This window comes from Gouania willdenowi, chromosome 13, assembly GCF_900634775.1.
Source record: "Gouania willdenowi chromosome 13, fGouWil2.1, whole genome shotgun sequence".
Lineage (NCBI taxonomy): Eukaryota > Metazoa > Chordata > Actinopteri > Blenniiformes > Gobiesocidae > Gouania > Gouania willdenowi.
Genome location: NC_041056.1, coordinates 25,314,543 through 25,339,502, shown reverse-complemented (window position 1 = coordinate 25,339,502; position 24,960 = coordinate 25,314,543). Strand labels below are relative to the sequence as shown.

General features: G+C 38.2%; 1 protein-coding gene across 1 annotated transcript in view; it reads left to right on the top strand.

The window, feature by feature from the left end:
• Nucleotides 1-24,960, top strand: part of clmpb (CXADR like membrane protein b) — a 106,118-nt gene that overhangs the window by 60,633 nt on the left and 20,525 nt on the right. Inside the window, exon 2 of the mRNA XM_028464665.1 lies at nucleotides 16,621-16,772. Within this exon, the coding sequence (XP_028320466.1) occupies nucleotides 16,621-16,772 (152 nt within the window). The remainder of the gene's footprint in view (nucleotides 1-16,620; nucleotides 16,773-24,960) is intronic.

The window sequence follows — 24,960 nt, the reverse complement described above, 5'->3', positions numbered from 1 at the left end:
GTCCCTGGAAACAGGAAAAATGAGCACAAACATAAAATAGTTTTGGATCTCGGGATCTAAACAAAAAAGCTCTCTTCTCTCTACATCTTTAAAAAAATAAAAAACAAATTCCCTTTCTCTGTGGGGGGAAAAGCCCTTCAAAAGGTCTGGAATATGAGCCTTTTAATAGCACATTTAAACAGCTTACGTCACCTTGGTGATGCGTTTCAACGAGGCTCAAACCCTGTTCATTTTTCATCGTACTGTTTCATAGTGTCATGTGTGGAGGCCTTCAAGCATCAAAGCGAATATACACCCAAGCCAGCTTCGCCAGATGTTGGGAGGAGCCACTGATATGCAGGGAGGTCACGGTGTAAAGAACATTTAACTGAAACCTGTTCTGTGGTGCAAAACACACCATTTGGCTTTTGGGCCTTGTTTAAACACAACATTATTTAAAAATAAATGAGTTAAACGAGTGTTCTGTTGTAGTTCTAAATATAAACCAAATGTAAATGCCATAAAAATGTGGATATTTTTTGTTATTGTTGTTATTCTAAAAGTAATGTCCCCAAGGAATTAAAAAAAAAAAAACTATGAAGAAAAGAGAGAGAGAATCAAAATTCAACGTTTTGCCTATAACTTGCATTTATGTTTATTATGTGAATTGCAACATTATCTTTAAAAGTTAGTTTAGACCAGTGGTTTTCAACATCTTCAGCCTGTAACCCCCAAAATAAAGGTGTCAGAGACCTGGGACCCCCACTGTACCTGAAGGTGATTGAACACAGACATGACCATTAAAGAACAGTCATGTGGAGACAGGGCCATCTATAAGGGGGAACAAAGGGGAAGGATTTTTGGGGCCCATCCATATGTCAGCAAAATGACATATTTATTCATTTATCTGAGTAATATCCACTGTTATTGTGGAAGTTTATTATTATTATTATTTGGGCCGTAGTATAGAGTCATCTTAAAGATATAATTAAAAGTAACCAAAAATGAAATGGGATTTTAAAAACCACAGCAATTGGTTAAAGTTGAAACTTATAGTGGCCAAAAAATGGACAGGAAAAAGTGGTAAAAAGGTTTCAAAGTGTCAATATTTGAACAATTAGTAGGAACAATTAGTTTAAACTGGCAATTAATGGGTATAAAAAGTGGTGAATGTGGTTAAATTGGCAAAAATATGCATGATATAAGGTGAAATGAGGTTAGAAGTGACAATACATAAACAACAATGCAGTCCCCAGCTTCCCAGTGTGTCCCCTCTTCATGAAGAAGCTAAGACTGACTCCACCCACGTCTACTTGAGGCCGTATGAGAACGCTAGTTTTCCCCACCGACCTGGGTATTTCTGAGAGGAGTAGCGATCCCAGAAATTACTAGCTTTGTAAAGTGACTACAACATGGAAATCATGTGGTCTTTTGCCTGAGGGCGACCAAAAAAATAGAAAATTTTAAAAAATGCAATATAGGAAAAGTGGTGAAATGGGTTTATAAGTGCCGAAAATGTCTTGAAAGTGGAAAGAATGTGCAGAAAAGACATTGAAATTTGATGGAGAAGTGGCAGAAATGGGAGTAATGTAGCAAAAATGCATTAAAAGTTGCAAAAATATGATAAGAAAAAGTGATCAAATATGGCAAGTTTGGTATAGTTGCAGAAAAATGGTAACAAAAAATAAGGAAAAATGGGCTCAAATTGTTCCGAAAATATTCTTAGTTTCTTGAAGACACACAATGAGACACATTGCAGCCACGATGCATGTAGAGAGGTAAAAAATAAATAAAGGTTTGACTGGTGACTGTGGCCAACCGGCTGATGTGCGGCTGTTGTTCAGGAGCGTGTGCTCTCTAACGGATTCAGGCAATAACTAAAAGATTTATTGAGCGACCGTATCATCTTGGACAGCTCGGCCCAGGAGTGCGAGTGACGCCATCAGATGCTGCCCTGAATCAGATGTGTATAGCACTGTAAGCAGATTCCACTCACTCCCTCTAGGATAGTATAATTACGTTTTTTTCTCTACTTTTTGATTTTGCTGAGGAAAAAATGCTTAGGGCGGATTCACAGTGTTTGCCCTAAAACTCATTTTGGATCTATTTTTGGGATTTATCAAAGGGACTGCATCACTATCACTTGAAATGACAACAATGACAAGGCCATGGAAGGGTTGCTAATAACGCACAATAATAGCTGCACAAGGTGAACATTCACCAAAGGTCTTTACATTATTCAGACCTCATTGCTATCACGTCTCCTTTTTCTTTTCCCATGAGAACTTTCTCTCTTTTTTCAAGGGGTTATTGTGGAAATCTTTATCTTTTTTTTCCCCTCCTCATTCCTTGTGGAGCTAAATTTCTTTGACATGGCACATAATAAACCACACGGGTTTTTTTTCCTCCAGCTTTGGTAGGGAAATTGATGTTGTGACCTTTAATACGGTATATTGCTACATTTTTTAATATATACACACACTCGGATGCTAAGTACTAATTATATTTTTGGTTGATCCCCAAAGGGACAGTCATGGTAGATGGATGAAATTTGCAGACGGTCCTGGAGCTTATCACAAATTATAAAACTTTAAAGAAGACACCATGAATATTTTTATTATAACTAGTTTTTTTCTGTGCTTGATAGTCATTTATATCAGCCCCTTCCTTCCCTGTTATCGGACTTCTTTATTTCCCTCTTTGCCATGAGTTGGGCTGCAAAGCCTGTTCAATGGTTATGAAAATGTTCATTTTAACTGAAAGAAAATACATTTAAAATATATTTAAGGATTTATTTTTTTTGATATTGCAAGGCAGGGTAGAAGATAGTGGACAGGTAATAAGTAATATGTCTTTTTTTGGAAACTGCTGCAGTATTTAATAATGTCAGAGATATTCTGCTGCATCAGAAGGTTGTCACTCTGTCGTCAAAGTATTTTTTTGTCTCCATGTAGTAGGCTATTCTGGCCTCATGCCTTCAGTCTAAAAAAAATATGAAAGTAGTACGTAGTTTGCACACTTATGCTGAGTTCAATGAGACAAAATCAAACAATATGTTATAATAATCAATTATTTTATTTTGTGCCTTTTTGTTTATTCAAACTTGCTCTTATTGTGCAAATTTATTTCTCTATGTTAACATTGGCCACATTTTTAATTTTCAGATTAATTAATTATTTGGAATTAAAGTATTCTGCTTCGTGTTTTCATGGAAATAGTGATTCTGAATGGAGGTTTTCATGGAAAACAGGTTTATTCAGCTTTAATCAATTCTGCTTTAGGTCTGGGGGTTAGACTTGTTGATCTCAAATACACATTCACATCTCACTCTCACTTCAAAACAGTCTTCCCTGTTCCCTCCCCCCTCACCTATGTAGGTGTAAATTACCATTTCCATTCAGAATAAAGTATTTACATGGTCAGTTTAAAGAGGATTTAACTTTTTATTCTGAATTAAAGAGGAATTTAATATAATTTGGTTGCATGCCATTACTGTTCAGTTATGCTGTGATGCTTAGAGTTTGTTTTACTGAAAGGTTGTGGGTTCAAGTCCTGGTGGGATTCTTTTTCATTTCAGGTTGTTTCAACTGCCAAAAGATTGAGTTGTTCCTCTTGTCTCCAATCAGGTGTTCTTCATCTTCAGATTGACTTCCCTCACTAATGAGAGGGTCTTTGCTTACAGTGGTTTTGTCGTGTTTGTGGGTAAATAAAGGTGATGTGTGTAAGACAGGTGTAGATGCTGCTTGTCACTATAGGATGTGAGGCCTATTGTGTGCATGTGAGGTAATCATGAAGGCAATCTTAAGTCTGCAAGCAGTTCTCTTTTTACCCTAAAGCTGCTACATTTGGCAAACTTTCTGATATAATAAATGTCCTTAATGTTTAAACCTTTGCCCAACAGCAAAATACATTAACAAAAGTATTTGGGGCAAGAATTATGTGTTTGAATCTGGTGTGGAATGAGTATGGAAGAGGATTAGGGCCACTGAAAAAAATAAAAAAGAACCAGAGCCAGTAGTGACAGAGAAAAAAAGAACAGGAAAAAAAAAACAGAGCGAGTCCTATGGGTATGGGAGGCCGTTTAGGAGAAAACACAGTGAAAATTAAAAAAAACACATTGAAAACCAAAAAAGCACAACATAAACCATGGGTTTACACATTAGATGGCGCACTTGTACATTGAAATGCATTTTTTTTACATTGAAAATGCAGGTTGTATAATTTTTTTCAAAACATACTTAAAATTGACATCAGATTTTTTTTTTCACATTTTCACATAAAGCGCATTGGATATATATGTTTTTTTCACAATGAAAATGCATGTTTGAATTTTTTTTTTCCTTCCTACTGGCTCAGTTTTTTTTTTTTTTTTCTTCCACTACTTTTTGCAAAGTAAACAGAAAAGCTTGTTATTCTCATTCTAAATTTGTGAAATAAACTTTTAGTGACTGCGGTGAGAGTCATGTAGTCGTGATTCATTGTTGAAAAATTGGGAAAAATGTTTACCACTGCAGATGCTTAGGTACTGGAAAACATCTTAAGTAATTGCTTGTAGATTTTGGGAAATGTAAAGTTATGTTAAAAAAAAAAAAAAAAAATATATATATATATATATATATATATATATATATATATATATATATATATATATATATATATATATATATTTAGTGACAGGTGCAGCTCGAGGGCTGAAGGTGTCTGCAGTGTTAAAATAGGCTTACCTGAACAAACTCACCTGCATTAAAGGGTTCAGATAAGAACTTACTCAGAGAAACGGCTGCAGGTATTTAACAAAGTCCAAAAAGATACACAGGAACCAACAGTAGCTCATCAGGCTCTGGCAAGAAAATGAAAGCGTGTCTGTGCTGTGAGCTATTTATTTCTGTTGGCACCAATGCAGTGTCTTTAAAAATAGTTTCGAGAAAAATTGCTGCGTCACAGAGAACGTTTTTGGTCATGTAACTGCTTTATGTTGCTTAAAGGTGACAAAATGCCACCAACACACTACACCAGAAAATATACACATCTAAAAGATACCTGTGGTGGAAATGTACATAAAATGTGTATAACGGATTAACAATAAACAAAATACATACAAAACTGTTAGTATTTTAACCGATCCTTTGATAAGGCTCATGACAGATACCCTCTAATGCAGAAGTGGGCAACTTTTATCAGAGCGGGGGACACAAAAATGTTTGAGCGGAGGGCCACATTATGTGCATTAATTTCAGCATTCAGAATAATCAGAATCAGAAAAAAATACTTTATTAATCCCCGAGGGGTAATTAGAAAGGCAAGGAGCAGGTTGTAAGTTAAACTAAATGACAAGGTACAAATGAATGATACGATGCAACAATGGCTATGAGAGTGCCAAATGTTTATGTATGCATTAAAAATATTAAAAAATAATAAAAATGATGAATAAAAATAAAATAAACAAGTATATATACACTTAATAACCAATCTGAGCATCACTACAGGAAAGAACAAAGTGTTTTTAGAGTAAATGTGTGTGTGTTTTTCTGTCATTCTGTGTATGTTTGTTTATGATTGTCCTTTTGTTTATTTTTCCTGTAAAATGTATCTCTTTTGGAGTCATATTGTGTACTTCTTTTTTAATTTTTTTTTTTTTTTTTTAGTCTTTTTGTTTATTTCTGTTGTCGTTTTTGTGTACTTTTGTTGTCAATATCTGTAATTTAGTATGTTTTTTTAGTCATTTTGTCTATTTTTGTTGTTGTTTTGTTTTATATGCAGTTTTTTGTGTATTTCTGTTGTCGGTTTGTTAACTTTTGTAGTAGTTTTGTGTGTTTCTGGAGTGATTTATTTGTTTTTCTTGTTTTTTACTGTATTTTTATATTTTGTATGCTTTAATTTTTGGTATATTTTAGTGTATTCTTGCTGTTGTTTTGTGTATTTCAATATATTTTTTGTGCATTTACTTTGGGGGCCACGTACAATTAGACTAACTTGTACAGTGCCTGTCGGAAGTATGTATTCATATACTGGGAGGAGCTTAAGTCGAGTTGTCAATTATGGCGAAATGAATATGTGTTTGAAGGTTGGATGTACAAAGAGGTGTACATACTCTGTAGTGTTATAAAGGGGTACATTTGCGGGTGCAAAGTAAAATAGCGTGTGCAATTTCCCTGGTTTAATTTTATGGGACATGTGCATGATAAATGTTTGTTTTTTTAACTCATTTTTATATTTTTTTCATTTGGTGTATTTTTCATGTATTTGTAATGTATGTTTTTTGGAGTCATGTGTGTTTTTGTATCTTTTTTGGTGTAGTTTTGTGCATTTCTGTTGTCATGTTGTGTATTTTTTTTAACATTTAGTTTTGGTGTCATTTGAGTCATTTTCATATTTTTGTTGTTGTTTGGTGTATTTTTCTGTAATATATGTTTTTTGGAGTCATTATTTGTATGTTTTGTCTGTTGTCTTTTTGTGCTTTCTTTGCATAATTATTGTTTTTTTTTTGTTGCCATTGTAGTGTGATTCTGGAGTCATTTTGTGCATTTTTGTATCTTTTTTGGTGTGGTTTTGTGCATTTCTGTTAGTTTGTGTATTTTTTGTATAAATATTTAGTTTTGTGCATTTTGAGTCGTTTCGAGGGCCGCCAGTTGACTACGTCTGCTCTAATGTTTGAAACAGGCTTTAGAAACAACTAGAAATTATTGTACGCCCACATCTGACTGAGAATAGCAGAAGAACAAAGATGTGTTACTTTGTATGTTTGGGCCTTTTGTTCCTACATGTAATGTGTTACTGACAAACACTCCATGTCGGCAAAAAGTAGGAGTCGATCGCTGGGCGTGAGACAAGAAGGATTATGGGACTTTGTCCTTTTAAAGGACCAGCCTTCAGTCGAGGAAAATCTTTTGATTTTCACAGAAGCGATACTGCACATTATACACTGTTGGAGCCTGAAACTACAAGGAAACTTGTGTAGTGTTCCATTTATGCAAATACTGTGTTTTAATTGTGCAGGACACTTTCCTTAAGAAGCAATCAGTAAAAAAGGAGCTGGGACTATATGAATAAGGGCCGTACAAGCAGCCTGAGTGAGTTTTAAGACTAGACTTGTGTAGTTTGCCATATTTAAAAGTTTTTTTTAATCTTCAGGGAAGAAGAAAGGGCAACATGTGATCCATATTTGACCTTTGAATGGCCAGCTCAAGTCATATCAGGGCACTGTGGGTGGGAGGAAGACGCAGCCTTCAAAACTAGGTGCTGACCCGTCATTTTTCTGCTTTTGTTTCGTGCCCTGCGCTCTTCTCAAGTCAGCTAAAAAACGAGCTGTGTGTCAGCAGGAGGAGGAGGTGATGGACTGTGGGCCACGCCAATGGCTGAGAGGTTAGAGTGCAAATCACATGAGGTAAAAGCTGTCAGCGGTGAGTGCCTGGTGCAATTCCCAGCTGTCTGACTCTCTACGGCAAAGGAAAGGGAAAAAATACCGACGATGTGAGGGAAAGAATGAAATAAAACATATTCCTTTGTGACGTGCCTCCGTTTCAGTGTCAAAAACTTTCATCTTTCTCTTGTATTATTCATCGTATATCTCTGCGATCCAATAACTCACAGAGGGCAGTTTGTGCTTAGATTGGCGCTGCATGCCATGAGATGACAGGTTTCTTTCCTCCTGCCGCAGTGAGGCTGTAAATGTCAATCAAATGTGCCTGAAGTCTGTTTGTCTCACACAGATGTTGTCCAAATGATGGGTTTGATTGCCGCGGCACAGTTTGACTGTCAGCGGGAGCTCGTTTCCTGCGTCTCTCTCATGTGGCTCGGCAGCAGTAAATATGTTTGTGGAGCCTGTGTTCACATCAAACCACACGCACTTATGCATTTCAATCAAAAGCTTCTGTGAGTGCATGTTTTATAAAGGAGAGGCAGTGTGAGTGCACAGGGTAGAGAACTGTGATAAGTACAGGGTCAGATGAGAAAAATGAATCTGTGATCTTTCTGTTGTCTCCCAAGGGTTGAAACCCCACACTTTTCCTTTGTGTGTGGACTTTTTGTTAGTCCATTCAATAAAATGGAACTGAATTCACTTCAAATTGAATAGCTTTGTTGAATGTGTTCCTGTAAAAAATAAATGAAATTCAAACACCAAATTAAGGACAATTTGGGAGTCAAATAGTGTTGCCAGATGAAGTCAATACACCAAAAACTTCCCGTATACTGGATTATTACTGTTTACAGCAGGGGTGTCTAACTCATTTTAGTTCAGGGGTCAAATAAGGAGCAGTTTGATCTCAAGTGGGCCACAGATTGTATGCGGAAAATGAGCAATTTCAACAATACTGGACCCAAGTTTGCACATCAAGATCCACACTTTAAAAAACTTTAAAATTTAAGGATTTTGTAGTTTATTTATTTTTTTAGTTTTTCAACTGTTTAAAGGTGCAGTCTGCAACTCTTATAAAAGTGTTTGTGTGAAAAAAACAAACTCATTGAGTCCCCCCTGATGCTCCTGCAGCCTTTGGCAGATTGCCGGAATGCACCGCGATTGAGCAAAAAGAACCAATCAGAGCCAGGATTGTGTTTGATGGGCTGTCTGACGGCTGTTGCTCACAGGCCCCGCCCTTTTCCCGGGGCTGTAGTGCCGTCTTTTTTACAGTGTATGGTCTGGAGGAGTAGAAGATGGAATTGGTAACTTTTCTGCTTGAAAGGTAATTACTGCTGCTTGATTTACATTATGTTTGATTTGTAATTGTTACACTAGAACTCTGTGGTGCATTGTCGTTCATGTGCGCGCAGCAGCCTCCGTGTGGGCTGCTGTAAGTAACACTGAGTTGTTGCTGCTGCTGCTGCTGAGGTGTGTGCACATAGATAGAGAGAAACGCTGCAGTAATATGCTTTTAACAGAGCATGTTATATTATATGTAGGGAGGGGGAGAGAGGGATCTGAGTGTGGTGGACTACACCTTTAACATAAAAAATAAAAACTGTAAACCCCTGCAAATAGTATTGAGTTTCATTCGTACAATGATTCATATTTTCTCTGTCATCGTTACAGGCCGAATTGTATGCTCTAAAGGGCCGGATTTGGCCCCCGGGCCATGACTTTGACACATGTGGTTTACAGTAAATATATTACAGGTGTTTAGCCACCATTCCTCTTTTTTTTGCTTCTAAAACACACATCAAAATGGCCCAATCATGTCTCCTCACAAATTACACGGTGACTTGAAAGTGCTGAGTATTGGTTCATGTAATCTGCAGAGAGAAAAAACACAGCCATGCATTTTGCCACAGTGGTGGTGGTGACAAATGAAATGACAAACACATGCATAATGTAATACATTAGAGCGAAATGAATGGAACTTGGAGCTGTAAACAGAAGCTGAAAGCTAAATTTGAAACTCATATTATTCGCCACAATGAATCTATGACATTGCAAAGCATGCTGGAAATATTGCGCTCATTAAAATAATGAAAAACCACACGCTTGATTGAAAATGTTGGTCTAAAAACCGACACAAGGAATTTATATGCTCGGGATGTTTTTTATTTAATTTTTTATTTATTTTTTTGGTTTCGATCTTCGTTTCTAAGAATTGGGAAGAAAAGTTAGAATTGATTAAGAATATGAAATTGAAGTTTTTACATTATCAATATATGTTAATTATTCTTGAGCTCATTTTAGTTCAAAGGACAAATATGGAGCAGTTTGATCTCAAATAATGGGCTGCAGATTTTATGCAGGAAATCGAGTAATTTCAAACCTAATGTGCCCTAGTTTGCACTTCCATGTCATAAATAATCTATAAACCAGGGGTTCTCAACTGGTTTCACCCTGGGACCCACATTTTGCCATGGTTATTAAATCACGACCCACTTTTTTTTTTTTTTTATTCAACCAACCAAATTTATTTTTTCAAAACTATCTTTAGAAAACACACACACATATATCATCTTTTTTAAAAACATAAATGTATATATTATAATATATATAAGTCCAACATGATAGACATTAATTATTATTTTTGACCAGCGGTCGGCGACTCACTCAGGACAGGTCTATGAACCTACCAGTTAAGAATCGCTGCTATAAAGTATGTAAGGTACCAACAATAGCCATATTTTTTTGATTTTGTTACCGTTTTTTTTTTTTGTTTAATTTGGAATAATTTCCGGAAAAGGGCAGGATTTTGGAAAAATGTTCTTTAAAAGACAGTAAAAAAAACTATACTGTAAAGTTTCATTGAGTTTGTGTATTTGGAGTGGCTGACTATATTCAAACCCAAAATGTACTGATAAATGTCATTAGGCCCTACAACTACACGACGTTATAGAGTAGGGGTGTCCCGATCCGATTATGATATCGGATATCGGTCCGATATCAGCCAGAAAGCGGATATCAGATATTATTGGATTGCATCTAAAATCTTCGATATCATAATCGATAGGATTTATTTTTTATTCATTTTATTCAATTGTAGATTATTGTAGATATTATGTTGAAGGTTAAAATGTACTGTATGTAACCAATTGGTTAATGATAAATAGGTTTGTTTTTCTCATACCTACTGTTGCTGACTATTGTTCTCTGATCAAGCCTTTCCTAACATTTCACACTACAAAATAAGTCATAAAAAGTAGGTATGATTCGTGCTGATATCGGATTGGATTGATATCGGTATAGGCCGATATGCAAGCCTGCAATATTGGTATCGTATCAGAAGTGAAAAAGTTGTATCAGGAAATCCCTCGTATAGAGTGTCATAGGTTTAGGGTTGGGTGTCATATCATATCAAGGCCTGGGGGCCAAATACGGCCCTTTAGAGCATCAAATTCGGCCCACTCCAGAATTGATGGAAAAAAACATGAAACATTTTGTAAAAGACCAACTATATCAACATCAGTTGTTGATATCTCAGCCCGTCACATATACAAATATTCAATTAAAATCCACAATATTTGTAGAGCTCAAATTTACAGTCAAATATCTTGCACATTTTCCTCTATTATTTTACCACAAAATTTCTCCCATTTCCCAAAAGCAGGGAATTTAAAGTGACGATCCTGCAGGGACTGATATGCTCACATACTTCATCATTTATCATGTATACATGAAAGTGCAAACTAGGGCACATTCGTGTTGAATTTGTTCTTTTTCCATCTAAATTCTGTGGTTAACTTAAACTCAAACTGGTCCATATGTGGCCCCTGAACCAAAATGAGTTTTGACACCCCTTCTTCTCTATACTTTCCCCATTTTCTGATGTGACCCTTTATGAGGACCAGGGGTCGTATGCTTTAAACCTGTCATAGACCTCAGCCTGGCCGATGTGCTAACTGAGAGGATCCAGGGCTTGACTTTGGCCTGTGTGAAAGATCCGAGTCCGTCATGTTTGTCTGTCTGTCCGTCTCGCTGGCTACACTATAATGAGATTGCAGGGCTCTGTAAGGTGGATTTACTGGAGCACAACTCCCCCTAGGGCCTTTTCATAGAAATTGGTTCCTCCATAATTCACCCCGAGCCTCTCTCTCACTATCTTTGTCATAAGTGCTGCTCTCTCTCTCTCTCTCTCTCTCTCTTTTTCTAAACCTCTACTGTTAGCTCCCACTTCCTTTTCTTCCCAATCATCTGTTTCTTTCTCCTTTTTTTATGTGTGAAAATATCTGTGGAACACAATGGAGCAGAAAGATCCATGGAAGGCCCTGAAATCATGTCCTCTCACCTTTATGTCTGTACTAGATCACCTTTTTCCTTCATTTTTACAGAATCATGTAAATGCAATGTGAGCATAAACATCTTCCAATCTAAAGCTTTGCCACTTCACAGGTTCTATTGATTGCAGGTGAAGGTCAGAGGCTTGTGTGTGTGTGTGTGTGTGTGCGGCGCTGCCACACCAGACGCATTGTGTTGTGTCTCCATAGCCGGTGTTGACACAAATGATGGGTTGTCGTATAGTCCAACTATCCCAGCTGTGCACACGGTGAATGAGGCCAATCCAATCACTTGCTCAAACTCACATCAAGGCGAGCTTATTTTGGGGAGTGCCTGAGTGATCTTTTCCACCGCTGCGACAACGGAAATACACACACAGGCGAAAACGTTCACTACTCCGTCATGTTTTTCAGGTAATAAGGACAAGGACACAACTCTTGTTTTTCTTAAGTCTGACATTTTGTGGCCACATCTACTGTATGAACAGATCAGACATATTTGACAAAGCGATAAACCAGAACTTGTTATTCCATGATTGGCCACGGTTACATGAAGTTTTTTTTTAATTCTGAAATAAATTATTGCAAATTAAAATGTTCTGCTTCGTGTTTACATGGAAAACAGGTTTATTCGGCTTTATTTAATTCTGCTGTAGGTCTGGGGAATGGAAAGGGTTCTGATAGGACAGGGTGCAAATGTGACATATTCATGTAGATGGAAAAAACACACAAACCTTTTCTTTTTTGGCTACAACATAGAAAACCACATAATTAAAAAAAAAAAAAAAAAAAAAAAAAAAAAAAAAAAAAAAAATAGGGGAGTGGTGGCCTAGTGGGTAAGGACGCTGGGCTTGTAATCGGAGGGTCGCTGGTTCAAGCCTCACCGGGGCCGTCACTGTGGGATGTTGAGCAAGTCCCTTAACCCCGAACTGCTCCCCAGGCGCCGCAAAATGGCTGCCGACTGCTCCTCAGGGATGGGTTAAGTGCAGAAGACAAATTCCAATAATGTACTAACATTACATGGCCAATTAAAGGCGAAAGCCCGGTTTAATTTAATTAATAATTAAAACTGTTTTCTTTTGATTGAAGTCAGATTTTGATTCATCATATCCATGTCTTCTAAGCGGGGTTGGGGTCAAGTGTTATTGTAATCATGTAATATGAATTTCATTTATGGTGTAATATAAAATATGTTGCTCTTGTTATCGTACCTGAATTGTAATTTAGTTCTGATAATTGATTTTGTAATTGTCATGGTCAATTACAATTTATTTAGACGCAAACCTGTGGAACCATATTACAGTTTACACATGGTTTACACATACGTAGTACTCATTAAAGTATGTGTCACGTCAAGTTTTCCCACGACCTGTCAGTTTTACTCAAGGATCAATTTCCCATTTTTGAAAAAAATAATTCAAATCTCGGGGTACAGACTCAGACGCCCACACCACGGAAATCTAACAAGGTAACAAAGAGATGAGAAACAAATTAGACGACAAATAATATTTTTTCGTGTATTTAAGACGTGTCAAAACTGACCCATTATCATAAGGGATGCTATCAGAATGCTAACACAAGAGGAAGGTCATGTTTTATGGGTTTATTTATGAATGGCTCAGTAAATGTAATTATTTGTAATTGAACTTTAGTGATTGAAAACATAATTGTAATTGACTTTCAGTGGCAAAATAATAATAGCGATTGGAAAAAATGTCAGTCACCGTAATCGTAATTGAGTTGTAATCAAACATGGATAATTGAAGGCGTAATTGTAATTGATACATGTAATTGACAAATATAATTGACCCCAACCCTGCTTCTAAGGCTCTTATTAAATAAATAGTCTAGGCTCGACTCCGGGCGGCCATCTTGGATTATGCCGTCAGCGCGTCATCACAACAGGGCGAGCATACGCAGAACGACCGGAATTAATTCAAAGCAGAACTAAACAATAACAAGATCAAGGAATGATTTCATTCGGAATTCAAATCAGAATAAACCAGCCACTTTATTTTAGATTTAGGTTTAACTCGGAATGGCCATTTCCATTCGGAATTAAGTGTTTCCATGGTCAGTTCAAAGAGGATTGAAGTTCTGTCCTGATTTTAGGGGAATTAAACCTTTCATGTAAACGTGGCCAATGTCAATGTCAGGTTACAGGGATAGGAAAGTGAAAAATGAAAAAAAGAGTGAGTGGCTCGTTCTCTCCCTCGCCACCTTCATTTATAAAACCTCCAGGTAAAGATGAGGTGGAAGGTGAGCAGGGAGCGCTTATCAGGCCCAGCACAGTTACGCCTTCATTCTCTGGCTGCTGGTGTGTGCGTGTGCGCGTGCAAGAACTGATTACAGAGGTTAGCCAGAGGAGCTAAAGAGAGACAGTGGGCACAAGCCTCCCTGCAGACCCCTGTACCACCTTCAAGCACTACGTGGCCCCTTAGGTTCAACCAGTGGTGTGCTGCACAACTCTCTCCCTCCTCTGACATCCAACCCCGCTATCGACGGGGAGTCCACATGATGAATGACCCTGCAAATGCTGCATTAGAAAGTCATAAATCGGAATACCTTTAGGCTGCAGGAACTCTCCCCTAGACAGGCCGGACCTTTATTTTCTGCTGACTAATGGTTTGGACCGAGCAGGTATGATAGCGTAGCAGGACGACGTCAGCAATTCGTCCTGCTTTCTGGGGCTGGGAAAGGTCTGCACACCTCCTAAAAATGACTAAATCCCTCCTTTTCTCTCTTTTATTCATCTCGTGAGTAGCCAGTTAAAAACTTCACCTTTGATCCTTGGCTGTGTTTTGAAGACGTACGACAACAAACTAAAGACGTGGCTTTTCTTTAGTCCGCAGCATCAGTGCTGACTCATTCTTCTTCTGTCAGTCTGTGCTGAATCACTCGACTGCAGACGTACACCTGTCCTAAAGGATGAAATGAAACAAAGCAGCAACATGAATCAGTTTAAAAAGCTTTTTAAATCATATATCGATTGTAAGAAGAGCAACAATTTCATCTATGGGACAGCAATAATAGATAACATGTATATAATGATGTAAAATGTATAATTATATTATAATATTATAATTATAATACTTACTCAATAAACATAATACAATGTATATTGTGATAGAGCAGGGGTCACCAACCTTTTTTATATATATCATATTATATATAATGTACGACCACTGACCATACACCAGATCTGCAACACTTAAAAGCATTTGTCACAATCTTTCAATGAAATTAAACATTTAAAGATGGTTCATTTAATACTAAAACGTGATCACATGCAGCAGTATTTAACACGACTAAGCGCTCACTACATCTGTCATGTATTTACTAGGGCTGCTCAATTCATTGAAATTCCATTATGATTTCGATTATTACACCCAATGATTACAAAAATAACATAATCGAGAAAAAAAACGATTATTAATTTTTTTTTAAACATATGTATTATTCGCTATTGAACTTGTATTGAGTTGTTTAATCCACGCACATGCAAGCTCCTCCCCTCCGTCCCGCCCCCGTCAAAGCTGAAGCGAGCCTGCAGGCCAACACGATGAAAGATGTTGCTCGTGGTCTTGAAACATGGCAGGAGAAACGCAAAAAGACTTTGTAAACAAGTGGCAAGTCAAATTCTCTGATATGGGAACATTTTGGGTTTGATGATGAAGACCTAGAGCAAAGACACATCATGTGCAAGAAGTGTTTTTTTTTAGGCAAAAGTGAACATACTTGATATTAGTGTTTGAAGGATTTTATCTATGTTTAAAAATATATAGTTTATGTTTAAATAAATGACTTTTTGGTTGACAAATCATCGATTGAGTAATCGTGATTTCAATTATGACTAAAATAATTGTGATTATTATTTTTTCTGTAATCGAGCAGCCCTAGTAATTATGTTTGAATCCAATTTTAAATGGAGCTAGATCACCTGAGTGTGTGTTGTGTATGCATGTATATGTGTGTATGTGTATATGTTTGATGTGCATGTATAAACTGCATATATAAAACTTTTTTGTAGAATATATTTTGAATGTGTATTGTAAAAAATGATATCTTAAGCTTTTGCTCCAACCTACACCCTTTTCGGCTGATTATTTTCTGAAAACTGCCAAAATAAAGTCAAAATTCCAAAAAATTCTAACTCAAAATTCATTGTCGACCTTTTCTCCTCATCATTTGGGTTTATTCTACACAATCTCAATCACATTAGTTTCTGTTTGCACCATTTCTACATCATCTACCAGCCAAAAATAAATAGAATATCTCTCCTCTGAGCTCCATCCATTCCACACACACACAGTAACACACCCAGCACATTGGAAGTCAACCCCTGTGACACCTCGAGCTAATTCCACCTCAGGCCTGGCGAGCTGTCCTGCATCGTCCAATAAATTAGGGTTGCTTCCCCCCCGCTGAGACTCAGGCCCTGACAGGCTGGCCAGTGCCCAGCATCTCTCGCTTGAGCACATACTCATAATTATTCCTGCTCCTTTCTACAACCCAAACCTTTAACTTAATCCACAGTGTGAGGTTTTAAATTAAAGTGTGTGATTGTGCTCTATAGTTTAGAAAGTGTGCAACATTTTTTTTTTTTTTTTTTTTTTTTACCTTTGTGATTCATTTTGTGAAAAAGTAGAATGCAGTGTTTTGACTCACAAGTCGCTTTATTTATTTTTTTTCAGAAATAATTGTCAATGCACCAGAAAACACAGCAGTTTGCAAGCGTGTGTCTCATCACCATCTAGCTCTGACATATCTGTCAAATACTGATCAAGATTACGGGTCAAAATCTCTTTTCCTTCCGTTTCCTCATCCCCGTCAGTGTGCTTTTTGCCTCCTGTTGCAGCATCTGTCTCTTGTCTCCAGTTTGAATCTAACCAGCGTTCCCTCGCTGACATGTTTCCACTGCTCTCCTTACTGTTATGTTTCCTTCCTCTCCTCCAGCTCTACTCAGCCTGCTGACAGTGGATGCCCAGACAGAGATGAAGAAAGTGGTTGGAGACAATGCCACCTTACCGTGCCACTACCAGTTCCCATCGTCCAATTCTCTTGACATCGAGTGGCTGCTGCAGAAACCTAATTCAAAGCAGAGAGTGGTAAGGGCAGAGGGCCTTTTCTTTCTCTTTTCATGTTTCTGACATTCCCCACATTATCCAGAGTTTGATGATAGCAGCGTGTTATTTATACGTTCCTGTTAAACTGATTTACAATTGAAAAGGTGTCCAAACTCAACCAAACTGACCCTTTAATGTAATTTGCAAGTCTATAGGTTTGTTTAATGAATTTAAAAAAATCTACGGCAAGAGCCAACAACACTACCACTCGTGAGTTCAGTCGCCATAGTTAACGTAGCATTTTACATTTCAGTGGCATTCACATCTTCCTGCTGATATTTTTTAATTAAATCCATCCTAACTTTAGTCTCTCTTCTCTTTTCCCTCTCTTCTCTTGACCATTTCGTCAAAACAATGCGTCATCTTTAACTCATTGAGTGCCATTCACGTCTATAGACGTGAATTGTGTTATTGGGCTTGGGTTGCTAGGAGACAGTGACAAAGGTCTCCCGTGAATATCTAACTAAATAGTAACTAATAGTAATTTTGCCATCAAAAGCCCAGTCTCAGTGTTGTTTTTGTAGTGTTGTAGAAGGAAACCAATGTTGAGGTGTCCCTAAAGCAGACAGAAAAAATTGCTTCAAAGTCACTAATAGGTTTTTTCAGAAAAAGCCGTTTTTCTCAGCTTTTTGTCACAGACTGGCAATTTGTGCGAAACTTGCCTCTATTCAACTGTTGATTACGGAAGAACGAAACAAGCTAGAAACAAAATTATTTTCCTTTCAGAATCTGGTTTCAGCTGTCAGATTGTCATAGGACAAAATATTCTGTGGGTCTTGAAAAATCTGTGAAAATCATCGAAAACGCCTGGCACTGAGGAGTTGGCTGCTCTGAAAATGGCTGGCAGTGAATGAGTTAATGATTCCATCCCGTGTGAGTAAGATTACCGTAATGATTGTATTAGCTGAAAAGAGCAACTCAATAGCTTTCATAAACTGCTGGAATTTCTCCGAAAGAGCAATTATTAGCTGAGTTACAGTAAATAAACATGTTCCCCTAGATGTGTTCAGGGTCCCCGGGAAAAACCGGACATTTTAATAAGTTTGTAAAATCCGGCCGGACGGTCCGGACAAGACGTGAAAATAGGACATGTCCGGACGTATGGTCACCCTAATTTTATTAGAATTGCTTAGTTAAGCTAGTATTAGCTATTTTGTACCTTGTTTCCTAATTTGAAACAACACCAGCAATTGTTTTATATCCTTAGATATTTAGGCACGTTATAGTACACATTGAGTCAGCTGTGAATACATACAGTGGTTCTACACAGGTGTTGTAATGCGTTGTAATACTTTGTTAGGCTTGGGGAGGTTACTTTAAAGGGGACATATCATGCTAAATCCACTTTTTTAGCCCTTAAATGCATTTTGTTGTATATTTAGAGTGTTTAGAAGTACAGAAAAGTTCAAATTAGTCTCTTCAGGTGCTCCGTTGATAATTTTATATTCTGTTTTGATCATATTTTTCAATCTGTTTAGATTTTTCTATTCTCTGTTACGTTTTTTGAACTATTACATCACAGTATTTGCAGCGGAACTGCCAAATTAGGACATCGACTCCAGGCCCAACACTTCGAGCAATCCGCCATTTTTATTTCTCGCTTTTATTTTGTAGTCTAAGCTCAAGGATGCCGAAGTTACGAGAGGATAAGTCAAAATGTTTGGTTGTTGGATGTAGTAACCCACACGCTTCATTACACCGTCTCCCAGCATCCGAACCTTTTCAAAGTGCCTGGTTGAGTTTTACGTTTCACGGAAATGTACCCACATCTGTGAAGCACTTCAAGGATGACCGCTTCGCCAGTATAAAGAAGGTTTTGCCGAAAGACTTTGTCTGATTGAGGGTTCAATTCCTTCTATCTTTGGAGACGACGAACAGAGCACTTCGGTAAGCTGTAAATAACGCTAAAAAGTGTGATGATATGACGTCCCTGTCATTGTTTTGTTAGCATTAGCAGTTGCACCGTCTTCATATGTTAGCGCTGTGTGCTGGTTTTAGATCCTTGATGATATGGCCTACGTGATTTAATTTAAGTCTAAAGTTTTCATTAGTCATTTCATTTTGCCGTTTTTGTCTTTGAAAAGACTGTATTAAAATGCATTTCGTGATGTTAGCTTGGCGCTAATGTTAGCTCGGCGCTTGTGTTAGCTCACTTGTTAACATCCATATGAGGACGTTGTTCTGCTGGTTCATCTTCATTTTCATCTCGCTCCGCTGGGTCCGTCTCTGGCTCAAACATGTAAGGCTGGATGGACAAGTCTTCTGTTGTTGACATTTTGTAAATAACGTGTGAATAAAAAGTTTCTGTGCCGCTAGATAATCGTATCTCTTCTATCAAACTACAAAAATGGCCGAACAGGGTGGAGTTGAACCGAGTGTCCCCTCTGCAATCTGGAGAGGGGGCGGGGTATGGAGTGTCTCATTTGCATTTAAAGAGACGGCACCAAAACGAGTTGCTCTTAGAAGCACATCAGAAAAGGGGTAGAAAAGGGGTCTGTGGAGCTATATTAATGAGGAATTCAGACCCAAGCATTGCAGTTCCACTTTATATAGACCACAACTGTATGATTTATATGTAAAAAGGAAGGATTTAAAGGCATGATATGTCCCCTTTAAAAAAGTAATTCGATACAATTACAAGTTACCTGTTAAAAAATGGAATCAGTAACTTATTCTAAGTATCACTATATTAAAGTAATGTAACTGATTACTTTTGGATTACTTCAATACCAAACATGCAAATAAAGACACAAAAGGATGGAATACGTGTAACCTGCTCACTGTATTACTTCAGACAAACATAAAATCACCTTTTAGTCACACTGTATTAAAGGAAATGTTTTAGTTTCACACAGACTGAGAGAACCCACAGTAGTTTAAATAAATAAGATTAGCCGCGAGCGGCATCAAGGAAAGGCGATCTGGCGCGCTCTGGGGTGCCTGGTCGGTGCGCCTGGGGGCCGGCGGGGTGGCTTGCGGCATCCCCTTGGTGCCCTCGGCGACTATGGGCGTGGTTGTCGTCACTGGGGGCGCTGCTCTCGGTGCTGCTTCCGTTCCGGGTCCCTCTGGCCTGGGGTCCGGACCGTGCTGGCTCTGGGCCCACCGGCGGGCACTCGCCAGCTGCCCGTTCCGCGCGGCTCTGGCCGTCTGCTGGGCGGGGGCCTTGGCTCCTCTGCTGGGGTCTCGGGCGGGGGGCTCTCTGAGCCCTTCCCTCGGGGGGTTGGGTGCTTGGGTGTGGGTGGGTGGGGGGGCTGGATGCTTGCGGGGGGCCTTGGGGTTGGGGGTTGTGGTCGGTGGGGGGATACGCTGCGTGCTCGGCTGCTTGGGGCTTCCTCGGATGTGTGTGTGGGGGGCGGTGGCTGCCTCTCGGCCTGGGATCTTGGGGGCATCTGGGGGGTTGCTCGGCCGCGGGGGGGTTGCCTGGGGCTCCCTGGCCTCCGCTCTTTCTGCTGGCCTGGCTGCATCTGCGGGCCCAGGGCAGTTCCTGGGCTTGCAGTAGCGTTTTTTTTTTTTTTTTTTGCACATGTACTGGTATACGATGCACTGGCACGCCTTGGGATGTGGGATAAAACTCATTCTGGGCTTTACCTTAGACACGTTAATCCCAAATACCTGCTTTAGGTACTACCATTCACTCATTCCCCCTGTTCACAGCCACCACCATTATAGCTAAGCTTCACACTTGTCACCATACTGGCTGGATTACACAACATAATAAGCACAATATATTCTACAACCTCACATCTCACCCTCACTGCAAAACAGTCTATTCTTCCCCACCTTTTCTGTTTCCTGCCTTTAGTCTCTCCTCCCTGCTCCCTTTCCCCTCCCCTTCCCCTTCCCCCTCCCCCTCCCCCTCCACTTAGGTGTAACACTGCTCTCCCTTTTTATATCCTCCCTATAATAAAAGATTTCTTACCCTTCCTTAGGGAGGGCTGGTGATGGTCACAATTAAGCAATAAAATAAATCAATGTATTTTATTGCAATAACAAAATATGCATTGCTGTCTCATAATGATTGCACTTCCTGTCGTGTTGACCTTTGACAGCATGTGCAGACAAGTAGAAAAAATAAATAAATAAATAAATAAATTTCCCCCCCCTCTTTTTGGTGCTCCGTCCGGTCCTGTAACTTTGCTCTTATCAGTTCATGCAAAATATCTAGATTAGGACAGAAACCGTCATATTGATCGACCATTGACCATTGAGTTAATACAGCAACGCAGTTTGTTAATCAGTCTGCATTCTTTGAAGATGATCTACTGAACATCATCAAGCGCAGGTCTGAGCAGTGCTGTGTCACGCACACTCTCATATGTGATTATTGTGCCATCAATGATCATGCCTAAATTACGCATCTGATCTGCTGATTCTGGCCTAACTTCAACACGACAAGAGACTTTGACTGTCAAAACATGGAGAGAAAGGAGCTCAGTGGAGCATTAATGGTACAGATCCATGTTCATATCCATATATCCATCTCTGCGCACAGCGACCCTCTTTTTCTGTCTTCCTCTCACACACACACACACACACAACTGTAGCCTGTGTTTTCTGTCAACTGCGTTGTGTGTCTGCACCTCCTTTTCAGTCGTACAATTAAAACAACTAAAACAATCAGCGCAAACAGTTCCAGATTTCATGAATCACACTGCGTCCCCAGCATTATTATATTTCCATTTCCTTCTCCCATATTTTTGCCCCCCCTGGGAGATCCACCAACTATGCATATTCATTAGAGGTATATGTGCTAAATGGAATGGCGCGCAGGCCTTATTCCTTGGGCTTTGAACTCCTTATTAGTGTGTGGAGTGACATTTGCACACGTTTTAATACCACTAAACCTTTAGTGAATCCTCCCCTCTGTGTCTGGTGCACTGATGTATATTCCGTTTGCTTTTAAAATGTAATCCCCCGAAGTAATCCCTGTTTAAAAAAGAATTTACCTGTAATCTGATTACACATTTTTTAATATAGTGTAGCAAATTACAGTTACATGTTTTTTGTATCCAGATTACGAAACGCCATTACTTGTAAGCCTGATTATTATTATTATAAAAATGCAGTACAATAATGGAACATGGCTAGAAAATTATAAATTGTATTGTATTAAATACGTGTAATTCAAGATCAGGTCATTTTATCTTGTATGCAGCCGCTCTGTCCGCACTTGTCTTGATATTTTTGAAATCTGAGAGGTTTCCATAGCTTGAGGGATTTTAAAAGCTGAGTGGAGAAAGTAATGAATATTGTGTTACTTTGTAAATAGCCAAAACAGAACTTGGTGGCTTAACAATGAGGGAATTGAAAGTGCAGAGGCATTAGAAACTTGAGTCGTGTGCAGTTTTAGCTTCATTCATCAATACAAACTGCAGAGCAAATATTGGTATGATGTGAAAAAATCAAAAACCAACAGTTTTGCTAAAGTTTGAAATCAGACATAGTTGAAATTCATGAATGGAAAGTGACTTAAGATCTAGTATACATAAGTAGGCCGCAAATCAGCCCGTTTGTGTAGAGTTGCTCAGAAAGTGACTTTTCAGAGGCTAAAACTCTGGAAAAGAGGCGAGTTTGGGAAAATAAACCTCAAATACTATGTTTTTGGTGTTCTTGGAACAAATGGAGATGGGTGAAAAACAGCATGATATGGGACCTTTGGTGAAACCCAGTAAGATAGAAATACTGGGTGGAGAAAGATTTATTTATTTATTTATTTATTTATTTATTTATTCAGTTCATTTCCGACATGGTTGCAATCACATAAATTCACTTTGACATTCAGAGCAAAATCACATCATTGTTTGTTTTTTTTTTTTTTTTTTTGTTGTCGTTTTGCATGCCGGAAAGGGCGACGGAAAAAAGCATTTTGCTTATCCAGATCCGTCCCCTGATTTGAACACAGATAATTTTACATCAAACCTCTCGTTTCTTCCCTAGTCAAACATTCTCATCTTCTTCATACCATAATTTCATCTTTTCATTAACGTCTTTTTTTTTTTTTGTCCTTTTTTATGTGTTTGGAGGACTGGGTTTTTTTTTTTTTAGCAAAAACAAACAATGTAACAGGTTTTTTTTTTTTTTTTTTTACTTAAGTTCATTATTTTTTTTTTTTTTCTTAATTAAAGGTTGAATTAGTAATAGATAATATAACTCCTAAGCCTTTGGTGGTTTAAATACACAAGAGCATCAAATATCCTTCTATCGTTTGATAAGAAACACCACAGCACACACATTATGATTATCTGTTTAAACATAATAAAAGTTTTTTATTTTTTTTATTTTCTCGACACATGTATTCCCACTGAAATTGATCGAATGTGTGTTTTCCCAGAGGGTGAGCGGGTGTCTGGTTGTATAAGTGTTGTTGTAATAGGCTAGTCGTCACCTGTGATCACAGCAGGTGCCCCTGTTGCTTGGGCACAGATACACTGTGTCACCGCCGTTTAGCGGGCCCCATCTGCAGCCTCTCACTTGTTCACTTGCCCCGAGTAATAGGCCACAGTGACAGCTGTGTTTGTTTGTGTTTGTCCATGGGGACGGAGAAAAAGAGACAGAAACACACAAATACACACAAGGAATTGACAATAAATAGTAAAAAATTAAAAGTTAGAAAATGAGATTGCTTTTTGTTCATCAGTTAACATTTTAGATTAAAAATAATAACCAACGTCCTGTTCACTGACAAGAAATGTTGTGATTTCAAAAGTTCATTAACAAAAAGTAAAAATAAAAAAGTGAAACAATAAAGGCACTCCCATTAGGAATCAATACTACGTCCATGCAATATGCATGTGATTTTAGTTTGTACAGAAAAAGAAATATTTATATTAATATTTTTTCTTCCTTGTGGGAAAGAAAATAATAATCCTCATGTTTTATGCACTGTGCTGTGTAAGTCTAAGCAGTTTGAAGTGCAGTGGTGTAAAGTTTTCTCTGAGGTTGTTGTTCTATTACTTTACTAGCCTCAAGTGAGAATTTGTATAATGTAGTTTTGTTTGTTTTTGTTTTGTATTATTATTTTATTTTTTATTTGTTGTTTTTTTTTTTGTTAGGTTTTTGTATTTAAAGATTAAAGAAATGAATTATTTTCTCTCTTTTTTGTATTTTGCATTGAGCATTTTAATAGAATTTAAGGCCCCTAACCAATAAGAAACACTTAATGTGGTGATCCTTAAAGGTGCAGTCCACAACTCTCAGATCCCTCTTTCCCCCTCCCTCCCCGCTGCTCTCTTGCCCTACCTCCAAACTTTCCAAAGTCCCTGCCTCAGAGGAGCTAACAAGCTAACATTAGCCCGACAGCAACATCACAGTAATATAACATGCTCTGTTAAAAGCATATTACTGCAGCGCTTCTCTCTCTCAGTGTGCACGCACCTCAGCAGCAGCAACAACACAGTGTCACTTACAGCAGCCTAAACGGAGGCTGCTGCATGCACACAAACAACACGTGCACTACAGAGTTCTAGTGTAACAATTACAAATCAAACATAATGTAAATCAAGCAGCAGTAATTACTTTTCAAGCAGAAAAATCAATAATACTCCTCCAGACCACACACTGTAAAAAAGACGGCGCTCTAGTTCCGGGAAAGGGGCGGGGACAGTGAGCAACAGCTGTCAGACAGCCCATCAAACACAATCCTGGCTCTGATTGGTTCTTTTTGCTCAGTCGCTGTGCATTCTGGCAATTTGCCAAAGGCAGAAGGAGCAGCAGGGGGGGCTCAATGAGCCTGTTTTTTTCATACAAACTACTAGTTTGATGTAAAGCTGTCCTTACATAGTGACAGCTTTAGCAAATAGGACAAAAAGTCACTTTCATGAGAGTTGCAGACTGCACCTTTAATACTATATTCTTCAGTTAGGGAAAAAAAAATAGTATTTGTGATATTTTACATAAAATGTGTATATGAATTAGTGATTAAGCCAAATGAAACACAATACTGCAGTGTAATTATTTTACTGTTTGGGTACAAAACATGACTTGATAAACATCTCCTTTGTTAATTGATTCACATGGACATTTACTGTGTAAATATTTGGTGAAACAACTAATCACAAGTCCTGCAAATTTGTTTTACAGTCGATTACACAATGTCGGCTCAAAAGAAAAAGTGTGATATTGTACTTTGGCTTTGCTAAACTGTCGATGATTTCTTTACTTACATTTTTGG